Below are 18,300 nucleotides of genomic sequence, written 5' to 3'. Positions count from 1 at the left end.
CTACGTTGTGAGCTTCGGCTATTTCCGACGCGCGACTCCCCCCCCACCCCCCGTTATACGACTTTAGCATAAATCAACCTTTAATCTCACCAATCCAGGTTAGGTTTAGGCTCCTCCTGTTAACCACTTAAACCCCATATCGTTGTTGAGCGTAGTCCCGGGTCTTTTCCGTTTTCGCTCTACATTATAAATATCTTTGCTGAAAACACAAGCTATAAGCTTGTACAGATAGATCTGCTATTTATTTTCTGCGAAATTCCCCCCCCCCCCCCCTAGAATATGGATGGATGCTGGGGTTTAAGTAGTTAACGTGAGACGACACCCCAGCCAACCCTGCAGCCAAAAAGGAACAGACCGCCACTCCAACTAACCAATCACGTTTGAATGCATTGCCAATAAAACAAAAGAAGGTGCATCCTCCTCATCACCGCTGAATAAAGGCAGTGGAAACACCCCCCTCCCCCACCCGCCTGTGCTTAACGCACACACACACATTCACAATGTCCAAGGGGGGGCGGAGTGCTACGGCGCCTCCCTGTGGCCAAACCTCTCACTACAACGCATTGACACAAACAGATAATTCAGCTCAGTAGGATAAATAGTTAAAGAGGAGAAAATAAAATAAAACTACATTCTTGGTATAGCAACTGAAATAAGATGAAATTCTGAACCATAGCAACAACAGGCGCCAACTCTTTTTTTTCCCCCGGGTGGTTTTGAAAAGGAGGCTTCTGATTGGAGGAAGAAAAAAAAAAACAGCGCAGGAGAGCGAGCGAGCGAGCGACGGCAGGTTATCACGGCGAAGAATTCTGCTCCGTCTGATGTGATGATTATTATGATATGATGCGATATGATAGGTACAGTCTGTCACAATGTCCTTTAGCTGTAGGCCAAAAACAATGCAAGAAACAGTGTGTGTGTGTGTGTGTGTGTGTGTGTGTGTGTGTGTGTGTGTGTGTGTGTGTGTGCGCGCAGCAGTGGTGGAAAGTACATTTACTCAAGTACTTTAGTTAAGTAACATTTTGAGGTACTTTTACTTTACTGGAGTATTTACAATTTTCAATACTTTTACTTCTACTCCACTACATCTCAGAGGCAAATATTGCACTTTTTACTCCACTGCAATTATTAGAAGACTTTAGTTACTAGTTACTTTGTAGATTTTGATTATTATTACAAGACATACATTAACCACTTCAGCCCTGTATACACATTTCGGCCATTTGAAAATAGCCGATCTACAAGCTCACAATGCGTCGCGATGCGACGCATTGTGAGCTTGTAGCTCTGCTATTTTCAAAGGATTTTTTATACATTTTGAAAACTTGTGAAATGTGACATTGTGCATAATGAGTACTTTCTACTTTTGGTACTTTAAGTACATTTTACTGGAGTAGAACATTTGAGTACTTTTTCCACCACTGGTGTGTGTACAGACATGACCTCCGACCTCTCCACACTTCCCAGGTCTTTCCCCGTACGGAGCCGAAACCAGCCGATCTATAAAAGCTCGGCTGGTTTCGGCCTAATGTCAGGCTAGCGACACCCAACGTCATACGAAAATAAAATCTGCCTTAAAGGACAACTTTGGTTTTTCACAACCAAGGTTTATATTTTAGCTTGTAATTAAAGTAAATAAAAGATGAGTGTATTTTTTTTTTTTTTTTTTTTACTGCTTTCTATAGTTTTTGCAATTTTCGTGATCTCGCGGGGGCATTCTGTCCGTTGGCTAAATATGTATTTTTTTTACACAATAACCTGGCGTTTTCTTTATTATTAATTACAGTAGCTCTTCGAACCCCCAATAACTCACATCTGGCCATCAAATTGTATTACTGTTACAATTACAATTATGTATTATTGTGTAAAAGACATATTTAGCCACCGGACAGAATGCCCCCGCCCACTGTAAAAAAATATCACGAAAATTGCTAAAACTATAGAAAGCAGTAAATGGAAAAAAAATAACACTCATCTTTTATTTACTTTAATTACAAGCTAAAATATAAACCTTGGTTGTAAAAAAAACAAAGTTGTCCTTTAAGGGTGTTTTTGTTGTGTTTTGTAACAAATAAAACTTGTTGTGTCTTCCCCGTGTGAACGAACACATTGAATGAAAAAAAAGAAAGAAAAAAAAAACATTCTATAAACCGTGGTTGTCGGGTAGAAACCTTGCATCTCCATATTTCAACTTGTTGCGTTTTTTTGTTTGTTTTGTTGTTAACACAACGAGTGCCAGAGTTTTTTTTAAAACAGGGTTACATCCAGTTGCCAGCGTTTCTAACTGTTTACGCCGATCGTTCTAGAGCTGCAAAAGCCTCGACGAGGATCCGGATGTAAACAAAGGGTGTTGCCGGGGCGATGGTCCCATCTAACAACTGGAACAATAATGTTTCTAACGCGATCCGCCATTGCATTGAGTGATCGCCCGTCGAAAATGGCTTGTTTTCACCACTGTATAAAAAGTATGGAGATAGGGAGCTTTTCCTCCAAACTAAACCAATGAATAGTATTGATACCTGGAACGCATCTGTGTCACTTTAGATGTCTTTGGCTATTCAAAAATAGCAGATCTACAAGCTCATAGCGCGGCACCGAGTGCCGCGCTATGAGCTTGTAGATCTGCTATTTTTGAAAAATCTTGACTTTTTTTTTTGATTTTTTTCAAAAAAAACTTAGGATTTTAGAAAACATTTTAAAGAATCGCCCCAGGCCTTTAATGGGTTAAACAAGAGCCTGGGACAAAAAAAATAAATACATTGGATCCATTGGAACAAGTTTTCTTTTTTTTTTTTTGACTTTTACAAGGTTTCCACCCAAAAACAGCCACGATATACAGTGTGTGCAAAAACAAGAGATGACGTCACCCTTCCCTGCCTGTTTGTGCGTGTGCATGCCATGTGTGTGTGTGTGTGTGTGTGTGTCTCCCTCCCCTCCCTCCCCTCTCTCTCTCTCTAGCTAGAGGTGACGGTGGTGCCGCTGCCCAGCTTGATGATCATCTGCTGACAGTCGTGCAGCGTGCGCTTGTCTCCCAGCTTCTCCAGGGTGCGCGCCGCGTCCGCCAGCATGCCCACCCGCTGGCCCGGCGCCGACAGGAAGGAGGGCGGCAGGAAGCGGCACGCCAGCATCACCGCCTCCGCCTGCTCCCGCTGGCCCGGCCGCGTCTCACACTCCTCTGGAAGAGGGGGGGGAGAGGGGGGGGGGGGGGGGTAGGGGTTAAAGACGCACTGCAGTGACATTTTCGGTCATTTTATTTTGAAGGTTCAGTCTGAAACGTGGCTCATCCGACTCTAAACCAATCAGAAGGTCCCATCCCTTCAGGCTATGGGACGTTGGATCTCAATCACTTCAGCCGTGCGCAACACGGCTAGTGTTTGTTTACAAGTGAGAGAGAGACGGCCAGTGAAGCACGTGTGCTACTACCTGGCTTATTTCTAACCTATAATGTTTTCAGATACATATTTTAGTGTGCAGATGAAGTTTAAAATGAGTAATACACTCATCTTCAATGAGATTCAAAACGGAGTAGCCCTGTAATTAAAATCAGCTGTGTTTGAAGAACGTGCAGCTATGGGAATCAAACAGGTGCATGTAATCAAGATTCATTTATATTCATGAAGGCTGCGTTATGTCATCACGCAGCACGTTTTTGTTTACAGGAAGTCATTAAGATTGGCTTTTTAGGGACTTTAGATATAAAAATGCAATTCTTTTTTTTTTTTTTTTTTTTTTTTTGCATCTATTGTTAGGTATGCCCATATGATGACCACGGATATGCTCTAAAAGTGTGGAAAACATATTTTTCATTTCACTACACCTTTAAAGATCTCAAGTCGCCATAATCTCTCTCAAGACAAATTCTGCTAACAGCAGACACACACACACACACACACACACACACACACACACACACACACACACACACACACACACACACACACACACACACACACACACACACACACACACACACACACACACACACACACACACACACACACACACACACACACACACACCTGTTTTGGCTCCGGGGGTGGCTCTCCGTCTGAGCGAGCGGTCCAGGAGCTGGTGTGTTCGGGTGGGGCTGGCCCCCGCCATCAGCCTGGCTGTAGCTTCATGGAGGAACAACTGGAAGAGGAGAGATGGACGAGACAGAGGGAGAGAGAGAGGGAGAGAGACAATGAGACAGAGAGAGAGAGCGATAGAAAGACAAAGACAGAGAGAGTGGGATGAAAGAGAGAGAGACATAGAAAGAGAGATGATGACTCATGCAGGATGTTCAGCTGAACCTCAGAGAACACGTTGAAGTCTTCAGAACAACAACCTCACCAGCACACGCACGCACGCGCGCGCACGCACATGCACATGCACACACACACACACACACACACACACACACACACACACACACACACACACACACACACACACACACACACACACACACACACACACACACACACACACACACACACACACTTTAACCCATTAAGACCTGAAGCCGATTCTAAATGTCTCCTAAATCCCAACAGTTTTCTGAAAAACGTATGTTTCTATATCATTGGTGCTCAATCTTTTTCATGTCAAGGACCCCCAAAATGATATGTATTTCAAAATGATATGTATTTGGCCGCGGACCCCCATCTGAAAATATTTTTGTTCCAGGGGGTCCCAGAAGCAAAGATTTGAGCTAAAAATGTTCGCTTTAAAAATATATATATTCAAAGATTTGCGCACATTTTCACGATTTTTCAAAAATAGCAGATCTACAAGCTCATAGCACGGCACTCAGTGCCGCGCTATGAGCTTGTATATCTGCTATTTTTGAATAGGCAAAGTGTACATGCACATGTATATGCATGCAGTATTTCTACACAATACAATCCCATGTGTTCATTTAACTCTACTACCGAGAGCAGTAATGATTGCCGCAGCCTCGAGCAATAAGCCGTCTTTTGTTTGGCCCTCGCTTCACAGCGAACGGTTCCAACCGATACCGTGCGGTTCCATCGTTGAACCTCAATCGAGAGTGTGCGGTGAGCGAATGCACGAAGTCTAACGCCCCAACTCAGTTTTAACCGTAAAACGACCATTCTTCTCATGAGGAATCAGGACATGAACAGTGAACAAGGAAAAGACTGCTTTCCTTTATCACGCTCCACACAAATGGAACAAACTTCAGGACTCTCTGAAACTGGTTGGATTGGTCTCTATTAGGCATGTAACCATTTATCGTCAATCGGTTAAAATCCATTCAAACGGGTGACAATTTAAATCCATTTAATACAATTCTTTTCGCGATGCAAAAAGCAGAGGGCGCTTAAAAAAAGAAAATACAGGATCTTTGTAAGAGAAGTGATAAAAAAATCATTTTCAGTCATTTGCTGCTGTATTGAAGAGGATAAAAGAAAAACAATTAACACATCCACCGCCAAGGGCTAATCTCAGAATGTACTCACCAGTGCCAAGGTTTTTTTGTTGTTTTCACGTCGCCATAGACCTTGTTAAAATCCATAAAAGTGATCTCTGCTTTGTTTACATACATCGCCGACATCTGCCTGCGTCTCCCACTCAAGACCACGTGTCAAACGGGGCAGCCATGTTTGAGTTCTGACCGTTTATGTTAAGATGGGAAATGCGAGGAGAAAAAACTACAAGGGTTTAAAATGGACTTTTAGTGTGCGCCTTAGAATGGAGGCCGACGGGAAATGGAAAACGGGATCGCAAATAGTCCCGACTTCCGGTGGTGTTACACTGAAAATGGTCCGTGTAAAAAAATGAAAAAAAAAATGTTTTCGAAAAAAAGGAAAAAGCACCCGGACCGTAGGGCTACGGTCTCGGCGCTTAACAGTTGGATTTAACGGACCGTAGGACTACGTTCTTGGCGGTTAATGTGTTAAAGAGTATACTGGATTTGTGTAAGAGAAATAAAAATCGTGATTCAAATGGTATTGTGAGTTTGAGTGAATCGTTACATGTCTAGTCTCTATAAAGACATTTAGGGTGCTTCTTGAGGACGCATTACATAGTGACTGACTGCACCTGTTTCATGTAACCCTATATTTATTAGCATCTGTGACGTTCTAACGTGGCTCAAATGTTTCGTTATTGTTTTTCATTATATGTGTTGGGTTTTATATGCTGTGATCATGGCGTCCTTGAAAAAGATATACAGTACAAGTAATACAAGTGCACACACCAGGGGCGCCGGAACGGAATCTGACCTTGGGGGACACATCAGGGACACATGCACGCGCGCAAAGCGCACAAAAACAAATTTCGGGTTATTTCGGGTGTGTTTGTTGATTTTTTTTGGGGGGATAATTCGGTTATTTCGGTTAATTCGGTTCGCCTCGCGCTAGCGGTGGTCGCGAGGTGCGGGGGACTGGACTGATTTTATTATTTCTTTTTAATTATAATTGTTTTGGCTGGACTGAATAGTGGGGGGACACAGTGTCCTTCAATTAACTCATTCAATGCCATGCTCATTTTTGAATTTTGGCTCTGAGTGCCACAGCCAAAATTCATTGTAAAAAAAAAAAGTGCTTAGGAAGCGAGATACAGCCTTTTTAAGTTATAGGTTAAACAAGGAGTGGATGGAGCAGCAAATCTTCAAATCATCATATCTTGGGTTCTGAACATGTTTTTCAAAAAAAGGGCGTCAGGGCGTCAGGCCACATGACGTCTTTGACGTCTTTTGGCACAGAATGAGTTAAACAGGCGCCGGCGCCACTGGCACACACACACACACACACACACACACACACACACACACACACACACACACGTACCCGTCTCATGGCGGGTCTGAAGGTCTGGGCCATCTTGCGCAGAGAGCTGAGGTCTTGCTGGAAGCCCTGGAGCTCCGAGGGCGAGGCGGGCTGGACCCCCAGGGGCCCGGCGGAGCCCGGGGCCCCCGTGCCCACGGGGCCGGGGCCCTGCTGCTGCTGCAGACGCCACACGTTGGTCCTCATCACCAGCAGCAGGTCACACAGCAACAACTGAACCACCTGCAGGGGGCGATGGAGAGACACAGAGAGAGAGAGAGAGAGAGAGAGAGAGAGAGAGAGAGAGAGAGAGAGAGAGAGAGAGAGAGAGAGAGAGAGATGAGTATAGTGGAGAAATAAATAAATGAATAATAAACAATAGTTTAAATATATGTTCTAATTCAGTCTCGGGAGAATCGACAGAATTGTATATATAGCCTGTACGTGCTCCCAAAAATAATACCCCTGTGTTGATTTCGTCGACTAAAACTATGACGGCAATATTTTGTTGACTACCTTTTTTCACTGTCAAAAAAATAATAAAAACTAAGGTACGATGACTAAAACGAGTAAATATATTGACAATTTCATCAACAAATAAAAACTAGATGAGAATACTAGTTAGTGACTAGTGGAGAAGAGATCCAGTAGAACTAAAAGACAAGTGATTTTATGTTTGGTTGCGCTCGGGTGTTGCGTTCTGAAAATATTAAGGTCCACTGATGTAGGGGAACAATAACATTGTGGAGCCCAACCAGATATACTCATGTTATTTAGGGAAAGGGTCTTCAACGTTTTCAGGCCAAGGACCCCCGATGAAGCAGGGACCCCCTACTCTATATTGTATAAAATTGTGTGTCAGATTAAAGGTTTCTTTTTTACTCAGTCTGCTCTTTTTTCCCTCTACACCTATAGCCTCTTTGCCAAAAATAGCCGATCTACAAGCTCTCAACGCCTCGCAGCAGTTCACCTCAGAAAAGGGATACTAGGGTTCAAGTGGTTAATGTAAAAAAAAAAAATCATATCACGCAAAGATTTGGCGGACCCCCTGTAGTAACTCTGAGGACCCCCTAGGGGTCCCGGACCCCCTGTTGAAGACCCCTGATTTAGGGAATTCATGACATAGAATGGATCACAACTAGTCATATTCTAATGAAAGCCAGGCCAGGAGTGTAAAGCCTGGTGGTGATTCATGGAGGTGTTTCATTCATTCAGTCATTCATTCATCCAAGGTGTTGAGTGACAACATGAAGGTATTAACAGGAACCAGCTCCTCCTGGCTACTTTTGAAGTGTCCTTGAGCAAGACAAACAACCCACGTCGGTGTGTGAGTGTCAGTGTGTGTGCGCACGTGTGTGTGTGAGTGTGCGCGTGCGTGCGTGCGCATGTACGTGTGTGTGTGTGTGTGTGTGTGTGTGTGTGTGTGTGTGTGTGTGTGTGTGTGTGTGTGTGTGTGTGTGTGTGTGTGTGTGTGTGCGTGCGTCTGCGTGTGTGTGTGTGTGTGTGTGTGTGTGTGTGTGTGCGCGTGCGTGCCCATGCACATGCAGCTGTCAGTGGACCAGCTCTGTGTTGCAGTGCAGGTACATTGCACTCCTCATAGACACACATGCAATGCAACTACAATGCACCACAGCCCTGACCATCATCAACACACACACACACACACACACGCACCCCCTCTGCTGGCCGCCAGAGGGACAGCACAGGAGCGCAGACAGGAAACCTGCTACAAGGAATTCACTCTCTCTGTAAGTACGCGTTTATGTGTGTGTGTGTGTGTGTGTACCTTGTCGATGCTAGAGCAGTGTGTGTGTGGTCCCAGGTTCAGGCTGTCCCTCAGCAGAGCGCTGGCCTTGTCACTGTGACTCAGACTCAGCTGCCAGTTCTCTGGTTTAGACAGCAACGCTCTGACCGCTCTGAATGTGTTCAGAGACGCCTTGGGCAGGGGACTCCTGAGAGAGAGAGAGAGAGAGAGAGAGGAGAGAGAGAGAGGTTCACTATACAGGCCTAATGTGCAGGAGATTTGGGGAGACACAGAGCACCCCCCCCCCCACCCCCATGTACTGTATGCACCTGGGGTACCGTGGGGTAGGAATGTTTCATGGGCGCTGTGCTGTTCATCCCACAAATGCATGTTCCTCCTGACACAATGGGATATCATTTTAACAGGAAAATAAACCGGATTTCTAACAGTATGAATGTTATTGCCAAGCAGCATTGTTACAGCCGAGAAATAATCTGCCAAACACATGTTAGAACTTTTTGTGCTATGTTTATATATATGTATGTCTCACTCAGTGAAAATACATCTGTACTTGAGGTTTAACCACTCTGGGTGGAACATTCGTCAAAAATAGCAGATCTACAAGCTCACAACGCGATGCGTTGTGAGCTTGTAGATCTGCTATTGTTGACAAAGAGATTTGGTGTAGGTCCTAAAAGTGATATGGATCAATTCCAAATATAATCAAAACATTCTGAGGCACCCCCTGCACTGGTGTCACGGCACCCTAGGGTGCCACAGCACCCACTTTGAGAAACCCTGATATATATGTATGTACAGTATGTATGTCTCACTCAGTGTTCTGTAGGGAGCGAGGCAGGTGTTCTGCTGACGGGTACAGCCTCTCTGCCGCTGCATCGTCTCCTTGGAGCCAGTTGATGATCACCACGGCAACCGAGGACCACCACTTGGAGTGGGGGTCACATCCTGTCAGAGAAGGGAGGGGAGAAGGGGGGGGGGGAGGAGGGGAGGGGACAGACACACCGTCACTAAAACACACACACGGCACATATCTGACAACCTATAGGACACCCTGGTGACATCCAGCAATAACCAGACAAACACCAGGGGTTCCTAACAGTACATTTATTTAGTTTCCTCCCTATTCTATACATTTTTTTACCCCTTTCATATATTTTATCTATCTATCTGCTTTCAAAACGGACAAACGTTTCCACACACACACACACACACACACACACACACACACACACACACACACACACGGCGACAGCTGCTGTCTGCATCGCCGACCTCAGACTTAATCACCCGCCCCCCCTCCCTCTCCTGCTGGAGGTAGAGCAGCCATCTTGCCAACCCCCCTCTCGGCGGGGGAAACTCCTCCATTTAACATTGGATCCAGACAGTAGGATGATGCCAGCGCCGGGCATTCAGTGCGTGTGCGTGTGCACACGCACGCACGCACACACACACACACACACACACACACACACACACACACACACACACACACACACACACACACACACACACACACACACACACACACACACACACACACACACACACACACACACACACACACACACACACACACACACACACACACACACAGCTTTGTACTGAGACACTTGTGAGGACATCAACATTGTAGCATGGAAAAGTAGCTGAAAATAGGTGAACTAGAGCCGAAACATTGCAGATCTGCAGGCTTTGTGGATCTTGTTTGTATGTTTTTTTAAAGATATTTTTGGGGGCTTTTCTGCTTTTATTTGGATAGTACACCTTGTGGCCTTGTGGTTAGAGTGTCTGCCCTGAGGCTGGGAGGTTGGTGTTCGATCCCCGGGCCGGGTCATACCAGAGACTCTAATAATAGGACCCAGTATCTCCCTGCTTGGCACTCAGCATCAATGGTCGGATTGGGGGGGTAAGTCCCTGTGACATACTAGCGTCACGTCCAGGGGATGTACAAGCTGCCTCACGCTAAGGAAACAGGAGATAGGCTCCTGCCCCTACGGGCCTCAGGGCTCCTCCCCCTATGGGCCTCAGGGCTCGGCAAGGCTACGTTTTCTTACCGGTGACGGTGGCCATGTTGGATCCGATGGCGAAGGACTGGGTGGTGGCACCGGCCGCGTCCGAGGCGCTGGTCAGCAGCTGGAGGTACTCCAGAGCGTCCGCATACTCCCTGGACACGGACACAATATTTAAAATATATAATATAATAAAGCATAACTTTCTCCATCTGACAGGAAATGGTCCCTAGGTGTGTGTGTGTGTGTGTGTATGCGCTCACCCCCCCTCTCCCTGGCTGGGGCTCTTCTCTCCTCTGGGCTGGGCTACACAGTACAGAGCCTTCTCCAGAAGATGTTCCCTGAAGGCCTGCGTCACCTGGGCTAGAGGGTCCACTGTAGGAACACACACACCAGGATGAGACAAGAGGTATGTGTGCTTATGTGTGCCAGAGTGACAGAGAAAGGCCAACATACTATTTCAATTAAAGCACCACTATTGCAGGTCCCTGGCCATGTATTCAGAAATGTAATTTTTTTTAGTTAGGAAACGGGGAGAAAGAGATGGGGAGTGACACGCAGCAAAGGCCGTCGGGACTCGAACCCACAACGCCCTGTCAGGCTACATTGGAGTCCAGGTGCCCTTGCGGTCCGGGACGTTTTTTAATTCTTCCTTTAACCCATTAACACATTGACTGCCAGAGTTTTTTCAGAACAGTCTGTAGCCTCTGCCTGGGTTTTGAACGATTTTTGGTACCTGTTCGCGTAGCCACAGATTTTTTTCCTCCAGTATGATTGATCCCCAGATGGTTTCTAATCACAGATGAGATTCAGGTGTGGTTTCACAAATGTCAACGAGGTCATTTTGACCTCGTTAACATGTGTTGTTTGATGTTTGAATATAGCTCAAAACCAGTAGTTTTAAACCAAAAAACAATGTGAATTGTTTGTCCGTTTGAATTTTAACATTGACGTGAATGGAGCAGCAAATCTTCGAACATTTTTAGCTCCTAATCTGTTCGAAATTCGAAAAGGGTTGAAATTATAAAAAAAAAAAAAAAAAAAAAAAAAAAAAAAAGATTTTTTTTTTTCCCCCCTTTTTTTCAAAGACGTATATATACGTCTTTGGCGGGCAACAGCTGATTATTAAAAGACGTATATATACGTCTTTGGCAGCTAATGTGTTAAGACCTGGAACTGTGTCATTTTTAGATTTGAGCTAAAAAGCATCTATCTATCTATATACAATTTGAATCCTGCGCCATGTCGGTTGTCCGTATGCGACGCCAGTGTGACGGTGTGACGTAATCTGACATCACGATGACAACGCCAGTGTGACGTAATCTCACGACAGCATGACATCACGCATGACATCACATCCTACCTATAAATTCTAGGATGCCGTCAGATCGCACCAGTTCGACGGCTTCCATAGTGGGTTTTGGTCATTGGAGAGGTGATGCACGTCACCTCTTTCTGAAGTGGGTACTTTCAAAGCCTGCCGTGGATTTAGGAGAGCACAAAACTCTCTCTCACACTGTGAGGTGCCTGTAAGGTGGCACTGCAAAGTGAACGACGCGTCACGCTAGACGTTCGGGCCGCGTAGTTATTTTACACTTTGGGCTATTCAAAAATAGCAGATATACAAGCTCATAGCGCGGCACCGAGTGCCGCGCTACGAGCTTGTAGATCTGCTATTTTTGAAAAAACTTAAAAAAAACGTTTTTTATATTTTTTTCAAAAATCTGTTAGGATTTAGAAAACATTTTAAGAATCGGCTTCAGGTCTCAAAGGGTTAATGATCCTAACACAACACGTGTGTGTGTGTGTGTGTGTGTGTGTGTGTGTGTGTGTGTGTGTGTGTGTGTGTGTGTAGTACCAGTGTTCCCAGCCTGGCTGTAGATGCTGTCTTTAGGCGTGCTGCGTACGGCCCAGTCTCCGTCCACAAAGAAGCGATGTCCCAGAGGGTGACACAGCCACTGCATGGCCAGAGGGACGCTGCCACTGGACGACAGGCACGCCTGGCGGGCACTGCTCAGGAACACACGCTGGTGATGACACAACACACACACACACACACACACACACACACACACACACACACCGTTAAGATTTAATCATGGATTGAAGCAAAAATGTTATCTCACAACTTCCTCCCTGCTTGGCACTCAGGATTATCCCATTAAGACCTGAAGACCAGTTTCTACAAAATGTCTTCTAAATCCCAACAGTATTCTGAAAATATGAAACTGATATCAGTGGTTCTCAAACGGCCACCAAGGTATGGAATAGTCTAACCCCATCCCTCAAAACATTTAAAACAGCCCTAAAAACTCATCTTTCTGGAGGCCATAAGAGGAGGTAGTACCAGTTTCCCGGTAGACAGACGACCCCCCTCCCCTTTTTTTGTATATATTTTTCATGCTTTTTTTTTTTTGTACATAGTGGTATTTTTTCTCTGTATTTTTATGTTGATCTGAACTGTTTGGTTGCTACTATATATATATGTCTATGAAATGAATTCAAGGACCCCAACGGAAACAAGTCCGCAAGGACTTTTTTGGTCGGACCTTTTAGACAGAGAAAAGTATTATAAATGTAACTGTGTTGTTTTACATTCTTTTGCCTAATACAAATTTCAATCAATTAATCAATCAAACTTTTTCATGTCAAGGACTTTTGTACTTTTACTCAAGTACATTTTTAATTCCAGACTTTTACTTGTAACGGAGTATTTCTATATTGCAGTATTGATACTTTTACTTAAGTAAAATATCGGAGTACTTTTCCCACCACTGATGTCACCCCAACAACAACAACAACAACGCTGCATGTACTGTACTCGTATGAGTGACAAATAAAACCTCTGGGAATCTTGAATCTACAGAGTAACGTGTTAAGAGACGTCAGTTAAAATAAAGAAACTCTGGGAAACAGACTTGTGTCAAACCACAAACAGGTAGGAACAACAAGAACAGAGAAACAACACAGAACACAGCCAGGCTGTTTCACTCTGACAGCACGGGAGCACGAAAGTATTGCACGGATTTCAACTGAAGCAGTTGGCAGGGTCTTCAACAGGGGGTCCCCAGAGTTACTACAGGTGGGCCGTCAAATCTTTGTGTGATAGGATCATGTTTTTTTACATGAACCACTTGAACCCCAGCATCCCTATTCTGAGTGGAACATTAGCCAAAAATAGCAGATCTACAATAAAAAAAAATGCAGATCTACAAGCTCACAAAGCCTCGCAGCGCGTGGCGTTGTGAGCTTGTAGATCTGCTATTTTTTGTAAAGAGGTTTGGTGTAGAGGGAAAAAAGACTAAATGTAATACACATTGATCGAACCTACACTGACGATAGTGCTGTCAAAGTCTATGAAGCCGTCTAAGAAATCTATGAAAATGTAAAATTTTATATCATCGTGAAAATGTGTGCAAATCTTTTAATATATATTTTCAAAGAACATTTGTAACTCAAATCTTTGCTTCTCGGGGGTCCCTGGAACAAAACATTTTACAAATGTTCGCTTTAAAAAAATATACATTCAAAGATTTGCAAAATCTTTGAATGTAGATTGGGGGGGGCACACTCACAGAGGTGAAGTGGAGCATTCTGGGTAGGCTGGCCTTGACGCGCAGCGCGGCAGAGACGTAGACCTCGGCCAGCGTGGCCACGGGCAGACAGGAGCCCGCACACTCTGCCAGGTTCACCGCGTTCAGAGACATGTGCACCGCCGACAGGTGGCTGCCGTTCAGCTTGCCTACACACACACACACACAAACACACAAACACACAAACACACACACACACACACACACACACACACACACACACACACACACACACACACACACACACACACACACACACACACACACACACACACACACACACACATTTAATAATGTATTTATGTCCACATAAGAGATACAATACAAGGACACAAATATTACAAGGTGCTGTAAAAAAAATGTACAGTCAGCAAATCATGGACAAATACCCCCACACCCTTCAGTGGTACAAATAACAGCGTCTTCGCCATATTTGGCGGCTACCGATAGTAGAAGAGATTCCACAGAATTTTGCAAGCCGTTTAGCTGCTTTTTTTGGCATCCCAAGTTGTTGGAAGCCTCTTACCACCAACCTATGTACATGTCCCAGGCTGCCAAAAATAAACACAAGTAGATTACACCTATAACCTAGCTCTGTGATGGTATGGAGGAGCGGCTGGTATTTAATGACTTTGGTCATAAAAGCTTCCTCTAAGCTAGAGTCAAAGGTGCAGGCCATTTCAAGAATGGAAACTGATCTGTTTCCTTCAGTTTCCTAGCGATATGAGCTTGTTGATCTGCTATTTTTGAATAGCCGTCTAATAGAGATGCGCGGATGGCCTCTCACGTCACCCGAATCCGCATGTACAAATTAATTATCCGCCCGTTATCCAACCGCAATAATTATATTATCCAATTTAAACATCCGCACCAACCGTTTTTCCCGTATGTCAAAATATTATTATTTTCTGGTATTCCCTGTTAGTTTTAGCAGCCTATTAGTTGTGCGATGCGATCACAAAATACATTGATTTAGCCTATGGAATGTCGGTGCGTCTTTTTTTCTTTTTTTTAAACCGGTGCTGCGCTGAGCCTGAACATACAGAGCGCACTGCTCTGCTGCGATGAACAGTGCGGCATCCAACATACAGGCATCCAACTGCCAGCGCAGCAGAGCAGTGCCGGTTTAAAAAAAAGAAAAAAGACGCACCGAGCCACCGACATTCCATAGGCTAAATCAATGCATTTTGGGATCGCATCGCAGGGGCTGCTCTACACACTCACACAAGCACGCAGAGATTTAGCTATTTTATGGATAGATATATTAGATGTCATTAATTTATTTACCGCAATGTTTCACCCGCGGTTTATCCGATATTAATTAATAATTATATTTGATTGACCCGAATCCACCCAAACCGTGGTTAACTGCGGCAACCGCGGCTAAAATCGTGATCCGCGCATCTCTACCGTCTAAGTATAAAAGGTTAAAGTGGTTAAAATGATTGTGACGCTACGTTAACTACTTTTGCTGGGGACCCCCTAGAACCCCCTCAAGGTCCCCCCCCGGACCCCACTTTGAGAACCTTGAGAGCCTGACACACCCACCGGTCATGTGCAGCTGGTGCAGGCGGTGGTAGACCAGGGCTGCGTCGCGGCAGCTCTTGCGGGCGTCCTCCTGCAGCGGCCGGTCGGCGCCGGTCAGCCCCCCCCCCGCCCGGGCGGCCAGCCAGCGGCCCACCCACAGCCGCTGCAGACACAGCCGCAGCAGAGCCCACAGCGCGGCGCAGGCCAGGTCCAGCTGGGAGGTGGGTAAGGGTCTGCCCAGGGCCTTCATGCACGTCCACAGGTTCTGACTGGCCTGGGCAAAGTCCCCCTGAAAAAAACACACCACCAGCGGTGGAAAGTACATTTACTAAAAGTACATTTACTCAGTGGTGTAAAGTAACTAAGTACATTTACTTAAGTACTGTACTTAAGTACAATTTTGAGATATTTGTACTTTACTTGAGTATTTCCAATTTCCACTACTTTTACTTCTACTCCACTACATCTCAGAGACAAATATTGTACTTTTACTCCACTATAATTATTTGAACACTTTAGTTACTAGTTACTTTGCAGATGTAAATTATGATGTTATAGAACATACATTAACCACTTTATCCCTATTTTATACATAGGCTATTTGAAAATAGCCGATCTACAAGCTCACAACTAGCTTGTAGCATCTACAAGCTCACAACCGAGCTACAAGCTCACAACGCGTCGCGATGCGACGCGTTGTGAGCTTGTAGATCGGCTATTTTCAAACATTTTAGTACTTTTACTTTTGGTACTTTAAGTACATTTTGATGCCAATACTTCTGTACTTTACTCAAGTACATTTTGAATTCTGCACTTTTACTTGTAACAGAGTATTTTATATTGCAGTATTGGTACTTTTACTTAAGTAAAGAATTTGAGTACTTTTTCCACCACTGCATTTACTCAAGTACTGCACTTAACACATTCTTTTTTTTAATATATTTTTCCCACGTGGGGGCGCTCTAACGAAACTTTGGGATCATCCAAGGAGTCTCTAAGAAGGTGAGGCCGGATGTGGATCCATGTAAAAAAATGCTTCCGTTCGTCCGCTCCAATGTTAACTCCTTGACTAAAAGCTTAACCCATTAAGACCTGGAACTGTGTCATTTTTAGATTTGAGCTAAAAAGCATTATTTTACACTTCTGGGCTATTCAAAAATAGCAGATATACAAGCTCATAGCGCGGCACCGAGTGCCGCGCTACGAGCTTGTAGATCTGCTATTTTTGAAAATTCGGGAAAATGTGTGCAAATCTTTGAATATACTGTACATATTTTTAAAGCGAACATTTTTTAACTCAAATCTTTGCTTCTGGGGGTCCCTGGAAGAAGATATGTTGATGGGGGTTGGCGGCCAAATACATATCATTTTGGGGGTCCTTGACATGAAAAAGATTGAGCACCACTGATATAGAAACATACGTTTTTCAGAAAACTGTTGAGATTTAGGAGACATTTAGAATCAGCTTCAGGTCTCAATGGGTTAATATCTCCTATCTCTTTTTAACGTGGTGGAAATTAGCCGTTTTCGCTCTGCAACGGAGGATCGCGTTAGAAATATTATTGTTCCAGGCGTTAGTCGGGACCCTCCGCCGTCTCGCACGCAGGCTTTGTTTACATGCACGTCCGCGTCGGGGCTTCTACAGCACGAAACATATCAGCGTAAGTGGATGGAAGATATGCTGGCACTGGATGTACCCTATTTTAATAAACCTCTGGCACACGATGTGTTAAGTACAATTAAGGCCTTTTACTTGATTATTTTTATATTGTGTTATGCTACTTTTACTTAAGTAAAATATCTGAGCTACTTAACTTACTAAACACCAATCCAATCCACTTTATTTATATAGCTCATTTTACAGCGCAAGGAGCAAGAAATAGCCACGCTATGAGCTTGTATATCTGCTATTTTTTAGTAGCCAAAGTGTGGGGTGCAACTATTGATTATTTTCTTAGTGATTATGCCATTGATTACCTTTTAGATTAATTGAATAAAAGAGATTAGCGCATTATTTTTTTCAGATACATTATTTTATACATCAATGAATTGATGAGGGAAAAAAATCTACTTAAATAAAATCCATTAGTCTGATTAACCAAATGAATGCCAATTGTACACTCCACAAAGCTCATTAATCAGCTTCAGTTTTATAGCAGTTTAATTTCATCAATTCCGATTTCACTTCTTTGTCCTGCATTCTACATGAGTTCTCTCTCCTGATTGGATAAAATTGGTATCCCAGGTATGAAAATGTACTTCCAGTTTATTACAGAGCTGGAGAGACAGGGAGAGACTCATGTTACTGAACAAACGCTCTGTAGCAATGATCAGAATGTAGAGCTATTTAACACTTATTTATTACAAAAGTATATGACTTACATCATTGGTTCTCAAAGTGGGGTCCGAGGACCCCCAGGGGTACTTGAGGGGGTTCCAGGGGGTCCCCAGCTAAATGATGGACAGGGACCAAATGGACCCTTATGGGTCTGTAACTCTGAGAGTGTACAAATGGAACCAAATGGACCCTGACGGGTCCATTTGGTTCCATTTGTACACTCTCAGAGTTAAATTAACATTTTTACAATATGAATTGGGGTCCCAGAGACATACATGCCATTAAATGGGGGTCCGTA

The 18,300-nt window shown here is 44.2% G+C and overlaps 1 protein-coding gene across 2 annotated transcripts in view; it reads right to left on the bottom strand.

Annotated features, from left to right (window-relative positions):
• Positions 1-739: 739 nt before the first annotated feature.
• srebf1 (sterol regulatory element binding transcription factor 1) overlaps positions 740-18,300 on the bottom strand; it is a 43,738-nt gene continuing 26,177 nt past the window's right edge. Inside the window, exons 10-20 of one of the 2 annotated variants that reach the window (XM_084071148.1) lie at positions 15,686-15,953; positions 14,120-14,286; positions 12,403-12,571; positions 10,812-10,919; positions 10,590-10,700; positions 9,348-9,480; positions 8,557-8,722; positions 6,795-7,013; positions 4,020-4,131; positions 2,744-3,175; positions 740-2,530 (exon numbers count right to left, since the gene is read on the bottom strand). In XM_084071148.1, coding sequence (XP_083927274.1) covers positions 2,955-3,175; positions 4,020-4,131; positions 6,795-7,013; positions 8,557-8,722; positions 9,348-9,480; positions 10,590-10,700; positions 10,812-10,919; positions 12,403-12,571; positions 14,120-14,286; positions 15,686-15,953 — 1,674 coding nt within the window. In that variant the 3' untranslated portion in view covers positions 740-2,530; positions 2,744-2,954. Of the gene's footprint in view, positions 2,531-2,743; positions 3,176-4,019; positions 4,132-6,794; positions 7,014-8,556; positions 8,723-9,347; positions 9,481-10,589; positions 10,701-10,807; positions 10,920-12,402; positions 12,572-14,119; positions 14,287-15,685; positions 15,954-18,300 lie in introns of both variants that reach the window. The other variant, XM_084071149.1, reaches the window with a different exon arrangement.

The sequence above is a fragment of the Gymnoscopelus microlampas genome (assembly GCF_963454915.1).
Source record: "Gymnoscopelus microlampas genome assembly, chromosome: 11".
Lineage (NCBI taxonomy): Eukaryota > Metazoa > Chordata > Actinopteri > Myctophiformes > Myctophidae > Gymnoscopelus > Gymnoscopelus microlampas.
This window is presented reverse-complemented; position numbering and strand designations above follow the sequence as displayed.